This window comes from Borostomias antarcticus, assembly GCF_949987555.1.
Source record: "Borostomias antarcticus genome assembly, contig: scaffold_232, whole genome shotgun sequence".
NCBI classification, from domain to species: Eukaryota; Metazoa; Chordata; class Actinopteri; order Stomiiformes; family Stomiidae; genus Borostomias; species Borostomias antarcticus.
Window position 1 is genome coordinate 1 of NW_028175499.1, and position 7,500 is coordinate 7,500.

General features: G+C 54.6%; 1 protein-coding gene across 1 annotated transcript in view; it reads right to left on the reverse strand.

The window, feature by feature from the left end:
• Positions 1–7,340: 7,340 nt before the first annotated feature.
• The window catches only part of LOC311329521 (glutamate decarboxylase 1-like), a gene marked incomplete at both ends in the record, with an annotated part of 16,393 nt that continues 16,233 nt past the window's right edge, over positions 7,341–7,500 (reverse strand). The window contains one exon of the mRNA XM_084463359.1: positions 7,341–7,395. Within this exon, the coding sequence (XP_084319485.1) occupies positions 7,341–7,395 (55 nt within the window). The remainder of the gene's footprint in view (positions 7,396–7,500) is intronic.

Consider the following 7,500-nt stretch of genomic DNA (forward strand, 5'->3'; position numbering starts at 1 on the left):
AGACTCAGCGACCATCAACTAGAGATCGAAAAAGGTCGTTATAAGAAGGAATGGAAACCCAGAGAAGTGAGAATCTGCAAACACTGTTCTTCAGGGGAAATAGAACCAGAGGTCAATTTCTCCTCTTCTGCCCCCTATACCTGCCTTCTACCCCTATACCTGCCTTCCTACCCCCTATATCTGCCTTCCTACCCCCTATACCTGCCTTCCTACCCCCTATACCTGCCTTCCTACCCCCTATACCTGCCTTCCTACCCCCTCTACCTGCCTTCCTACCCCCTATACCTGCCTTCCTACCCCCTATACCTGCCTTCCTACCCCCTATACCTGCCTTCCCCCTTACCTGCCTTCATACCTGCCTTCCCCCTTACCTGCCTTCCTACCCCCTATACCTGCCTTCCTACCCCCTATACCCTCCTTCCTACCCCCTATACCTGCCTTCCTACCCCCTATATCTGCCTTCCTACCCCCTATACCTGCCTTCCTACCCCCTATACCTGCCTTCCTACCCCCTATACCTGCCTTCCTACCCCCTATACCCTCCTTCCTACCCCCTATACCCTCCTTCCTACCCCCTATACCCTCCTTCCTACCCCCTATACCTGCCTTCCTACCCCCTATACCTGCCTTCCTACCCCCTATACCCTCCTTCCTACCCCCTATACCTGCCTTCCTACCCCCTTACCTGCCTTCCTACCCCCTATACCTGCCTTCCTACCCCCTATACCCTCCTTCCTACCCCCTATACCTGCCTTCCTACCCCCTATACCTGCCTTCCTACCCCCTATACCTGCCTTCCTACCCCCTATACCTGCCTTCCTACCCCCTATACCTGCCTTCCTACCCCCTATACCTGCCTTCCTACCCCCTATACCTGCCTTCCTACCCCCTCTACCTGCCTTCCTACCCCCTATACCCTCCTTCCTACCCCCTATACCTGCCTTCCTACCCCCTATACCCTCCTTCCTACCCCCTATACCTGCCTTCCCCCTATACCTGCCTTCCTACCCCCTATACCTGCCTTCCTACCCCCTATACCTGCCTTCCTACCCCCTATACCTGCCTTCCTACCCCCTATACCTGCCTTCCTACCCCCTATACCCTCCTTCCTACCCCCTATACCTGCCTTCCTACCCCCTATACCTGCCTTCCTACCCCCTATACCCTCCTTCCTACCCCCTATACCTGCCTTCCTACCCCCTATACCTGCCTTCCTACCCCCTATACCCTCCTTCCTACCCCCTATACCTGCCTTCCTACCCCCTATACCTGCCTTCCTACCCCCTATACCTGCCTTCCCCCTATACCTGCCTTCCTACCCCCTATACCCTCCTTCCTACCCCCTATACCTGCCTTCCTACCCCCTATACCTGCCTTCCTACCCCCTCTACCTGCCTTCCTACCCCCTATACCCTCCTTCCTACCCCCTATACCTGCCTTCCTACCCCCTATACCCTCCTTCCTACCCCCTATACCTGCCTTCCCCCTATACCTGCCTTCCTACCCCCTATACCTGCCTTCCTACCCCCTATACCTGCCTTCCTACCCCCTATACCCTCCTTCCTACCCCCTATACCTGCCTTCCTACCCCCTATACCCTCCTTCCTACCCCCTATACCTGCCTTCCTACCCCCTATACCTGCCTTCCTACCCCCTCTACCTGCCTTCCTACCCCCTATACCCTCCTTCCTACCCCCTATACCTGCCTTCCTACCCCCTATACCCTCCTTCCTACCCCCTATACCTGCCTTCCCCTATACCTGCCTTCCTACCCCCTATACCTGCCTTCCTACCCCCTATACCTGCCTTCCTACCCCCTATACCTGCCTTCCTACCCCCTATACCTGCCTTCCTACCCCCTATACCCTCCTTCCTACCCCCTATACCTGCCTTCCTACCCCCTATACCTGCCTTCCTACCCCCTATACCCTCCTTCCTACCCCCTATACCTGCCTTCCTACCCCCTATACCTGCCTTCCTACCCCCTATACCCTCCTTCCTACCCCCTATACCTGCCTTCCTACCCCCTATACCTGCCTTCCTACCCCCTATACCTGCCTTCCCCCTATACCTGCCTTCCTACCCCCTATACCCTCCTTCCTACCCCCTATACCTGCCTTCCTACCCCCTATACCTGCCTTCCTACCCCCTCTACCTGCCTTCCTACCCCCTATACCCTCCTTCCTACCCCCTATACCCTCCTTCCTACCCCCTCTACCTGCCTTCCTACCCCCTATACCTGCCTTCCCCCTATACCTGCCTTCCTACCCCTTATACCTGCCTTCCTACCCCCTATACCCTCCTTCCTACCCCCTATACCCTCCTTCCTACCCCCTATACCTGCCTTCCTACCCCCTATACCTGCCTTCCTACCCCCTATACCTGCCTTCCTACCCCCTATACCTGCCTTCCTACCCCCTATACCTGCCTTCCTACCCCCTATACCCTCCTTCCTACCCCCTATACCTGCCTTCCTACCCCCTATACCTGCCTTCCTACCCCCTATACCTGCCTTCCTACCCCCTATACCCTCCTTCCTACCCCCTATACCTGCCTTCCTACCCCCTATACCTGCCTTCCTACCCCCTATACCTGCCTTCCTACCCCCTATACCCTCCTTCCTACCCCCTATACCCTCCTTCCTACCCCCTATACCCTCCTTCCTACCCCCTATACCTGCCTTCCTACCCCCTATACCTGCCTTCCTACCCCCTATACCTGCCTTCCTACCCCCTATACCTGCCTTCCTACCCCCTATACCTGCCTTCCTACCCCCTCTACCTGCCTTCCTACCCCCTATACCCTCCTTCCTACCCCCTATACCTGCCTTCCTACCCCCTATACCCTCCTTCCTACCCCCTATACCTGCCTTCCCCCTATACCTGCCTTCCTACCCCCTATACCTGCCTTCCTACCCCCTATACCTGCCTTCCTACCCCCTATACCTGCCTTCCTACCCCCTATACCCTCCTTCCTACCCCCTATACCTGCCTTCCTACCCCCTATACCTGCCTTCCTACCCCCTATACCCTCCTTCCTACCCCCTATACCTGCCTTCCTACCCCCTATACCTGCCTTCCTACCCCCTATACCTGCCTTCCTACCCCCTATACCTGCCTTCCTACCCCCTATACCCTCCTTCCTACCCCCTATACCTGCCTTCCTACCCCCTATACCTGCCTTCCTACCCCCTATACCCTCCTTCCTACCCCCTATACCTGCCTTCCTACCCCCTATACCTGCCTTCCTACCCCCTATACCTGCCTTCCTACCCCCTATACCTGCCTTCCTACCCCCTCTACCTGCCTTCCTACCCCCTATACCTGCCTTCCTACCCCCTATACCTGCCTTCCTACCCCCTATACCTGCCTTCCTACCCCCTATACCCTCCTTCCTACCCCCTATACCCTCCTTCCTACCCCCTATACCTGCCTTCCTACCCCCTATACCCTCCTTCCTACCCCCTATACCTGCCTTCCTACCCCCTATACCTGCCTTCCTACCCCCTATACCTGCCTTCCTACCCCCTATACCTGCCTTCCTACCCCCTATACCTGCCTTCCTACCCCCTATACCTGCCTTCCTACCCCCTATACCCTCCTTCCTACCCCCTATACCTGCCTTCCTACCCCCTATACCTGCCTTCCTACCCCCTATACCCTCCTTCCTACCCCCTATATCTGCCTTCCTACCCCCTATACCTGCCTTCCTACCCCCTATACCTGCCTTCCTACCCCCTATACCTGCCTTCCTACCCCCTATACCCTCCTTCCTACCCCCTATACCTGCCTTCCTACCCCCTATACCTGCCTTCCTACCCCCTATACCCTCCTTCCTACCCCCTATATCTGCCTTCCTACCCCCTAAACCTGCCTTCCTACCCCCTATACCTGCCTTCCTACCCCCTATACCTGCCTTCCTACCCCCTATACCTGCCTTCCTACCCCCTCTACCTGCCTTCCTACCCCCTATACCTGCCTTCCTACCCCCTATACCCTCCTTCCTACCCCCTATACCCTCCTTCCTACCCCCTATACCCTCCTTCCTACCCCCTATACCTGCCTTCCTACCCCCTATACCTGCCTTCCTACCCCCTATACCTGCCTTCCTACCCCCTTACCTGCCTTCCTACCCCCTATACCCTCCTTCCTACCCCCTATACCTGCCTTCCTACCCCCTATACCTGCCTTCCTACCCCCTATACCCTCCTTCCTACCCCCTATACCCTCCTTCCTACCCCCTATACCCTCCTTCCTACCCCCTCTACCTGCCTTCCTACCCCCTATACCCTCCTTCCTACCCCCTATACCTGCCTTCCTACCCCCTATACCTGCCTTCCTACCCCCTATACCTGCCTTCCTACCCCCTATACCTGCCTTCCTACCCCCTATACCCTCCTTCCTACCCCCTATACCCTCCTTCCTACCCCCTATACCCTCCTTCCTACCCCCTCTACCTGCCTTCCTACCCCCTATACCCTCCTTCCTACCCCCTATACCTGCCTTCCTACCCCCTATACCTGCCTTCCTACCCCCTATACCCTCCTTCCTACCCCCTATACCCTCCTTCCTACCCCCTATACCTGCCTTCCTACCCCCTATACCTGCCTTCCTACCCCCTATACCTGCCTTCCTACCCCCTATACCTGCCTTCCTACCCCCTATACCTGCCTTCCTACCCCCTATACCTGCCTTCCTACCCCCTATACCTGCCTTCCTACCCTCTATACCTGCCTTCCTACCCCCTATACCTGCCTTCCTACCCCCTATACCTGCCTTCCTACCCCCTATACCTGCCTTCCTACCCCCTATACCTGCCTTCCTACCCCCTATACCTGCCTTCCTACCCCCTATACCTGCCTTCCTACCCCCTATACCTGCCTTCCCCCTATACCTGCCTTCCTACCCCCTATACCTGCCTTCCTACCCCCTATACCTGCCTTCCTACCCCCTATACCTGCCTTCCTACCCCCTATACCCTCCTTCCTACCCCCTATACCTGCCTTCCTACCCCCTATACCTGCCTTCCTACCCCCTATACCTGCCTTCCTACCCCCTATACCTGCCTTCCCCCTATACCTGCCTTCCTACCCCCTATACCTGCCTTCCTACCCCCTATACCTGCCTTCCTACCCCCTCTACCTGCCTTCCTACCCCCTATACCTGCCTTCCTACCCCCTATACCTGCCTTCCTACCCCCTATACCTGCCTTCCTACCCCCTATACCTGCCTTCCCCCTTACCTGCCTTCCTACCCCCTCTACCTGCCTTCCTACCCCCTATACCTGCCTTCCTACCCCCTATACCTGCCTTCCTACCCCCTATACCTGCCTTCCTACCCCCTATACCTGCCTTCCTACCCCCTATACCTGCCTTCCTACCCCCTCTACCTGCCTTCCTACCCCCTATACCTGCCTTCCTACCCCCTATACCTGCCTTCCTACCCCCTCTACCTGCCTTCCTACCCCCTATACCTGCCTTCCTACCCCCTATACCTGCCTTCCTACCCCCTATACCTGCCTTCCTACCCCCTATACCTGCCTTCCTACCCCCTATACCTGCCTTCCTACCCCCTATACCCTCCTTCCTACCCCCTATACCTGCCTTCCCCCTTACCTGCCTTCCTACCCCCTCTACCTGCCTTCCTACCCCCTATACCTGCCTTCCTACCCCCTATACCTGCCTTCCTACCCCCTATACCCTCCTTCCTACCCCCTATACCTGCCTTCCTACCCCCTATACCTGCCTTCCCCCTATACCTGCCTTCCTACCCCCTATACCTGCCTTCCTACCCCCTATACCTGCCTTCCCCCTATACCTGCCTTCCTACCCCCTATACCTGCCTTCCTACCCCCTATACCTGCCTTCCTACCCCCTATACCTGCCTTCCTACCCCCTATACCTGCCTTCCTACCCCCTATACCCTCCTTCCTACCCCCTATACCCTCCTTCCTACCCCCTCTACCTGCCTTCCTACCCCCTATACCCTCCTTCCTACCCCCTATACCCTCCTTCCTACCCCCTATACCCTCCTTCCTACCCCCTATACCTGCCTTCCTACCCCCTATACCTGCCTTCCTACCCCCTATACCTGCCTTCCTACCCCCTCTACCTGCCTTCCTACCCCCTATACCTGCCTTCCTACCCCCTATACCTGCCTTCCTACCCCCTATACCTGCCTTCCTACCCCCTATACCCTCCTTCCTACCCCCTATACCCTCCTTCCTACCCCCTATACCTGCCTTCCTACCCCCTATACCTGCCTTCCTACCCTCTATACCTGCCTTCCTACCCCCTATACCTGCCTTCCTACCCCCTATACCCTCCTTCCTACCCCCTATACCTGCCTTCCTACCCCCTATACCTGCCTTCCTACCCTCTATACCTGCCTTCCTACCCCCTATACCCTCCTTCCTACCCCCTATACCTGCCTTCCTACCCCCTCTACCTGCCTTCCTACCCCCTATACCTGCCTGTCAGAGAGACCTTCCTACTACAGGTTACAGCAGCAGACTCATTATATCAGAGGAAAACATGTGATGAACTTTTGAAACTGTCTAGGAGAAGATCCACGATTCACAATATATAACATATATATAACACTCTCTATAACAATATATAACACTCTGCCATGATATTAGAGACAAACATGAATGTTAATTAATATATTACATAATCTGATTATATTATTTTGTATCTATATGTTTATGTAGGCTACGTGTATGTGTATATGTATGTATATGTATATATATATGTATGTATTTGTATGTATATGTATGTATATATATATATTTCTTACGTTTTATTCTAATTTAATTTTGTTTAATTTTGTTTTATTTTATTATTTTAATTTATATATCATATCTCTCCGGTTAATACTCCATTGGATTGCATTGACAAATGTAACATATTTTATGTAATGAATGTGTATATGTGTATGTCATATGTATGTATATGTACATAATTGTGTATTATTATTCTGCTTTGGCAACAACGGTTTATTACCATTCATGCCAATAAAGCTTATTTGATTTGATTTGATTTGAGAGAGAGTGAGAGAGAGAGAGAGAGAGAGGAGGGGGGGAAGAAAGAGAGAGAGAGAGAGGGGGGGGGGGAGAGAGAGAGAGGGGGGGAAGAGAGAGGGGGGGGGGAGAGGGAGAGAGAGAGAGAGAGAGGGGGGGGGGGAGAGAGAGAGGGGGGGAAGAGAGAGGGGGGGGGAGAGGGAGAGAGATCACACAGGAGTTACATAGAGAGAGAGAGGGGGAGGGAGACAGAGTGAGAGAGAAGGGAGATAGAAAGAAAGAGGGTGGAGGAGAGAGAGTGAAAGAGAGAAAACACGTACCTTTTGTTTGGCATCGAGGATCTTGGCCTCCAGGTCAGCAGGAATCACTCTCCCCCTGATTGAACCAGGAGGGAGATGGAGAGAGATTATTCATGATTGAACGAGGAGGGAGATGGAGAGAGATTATTCATGATTGAACGAGGAGGGAGATGGAGAGAGA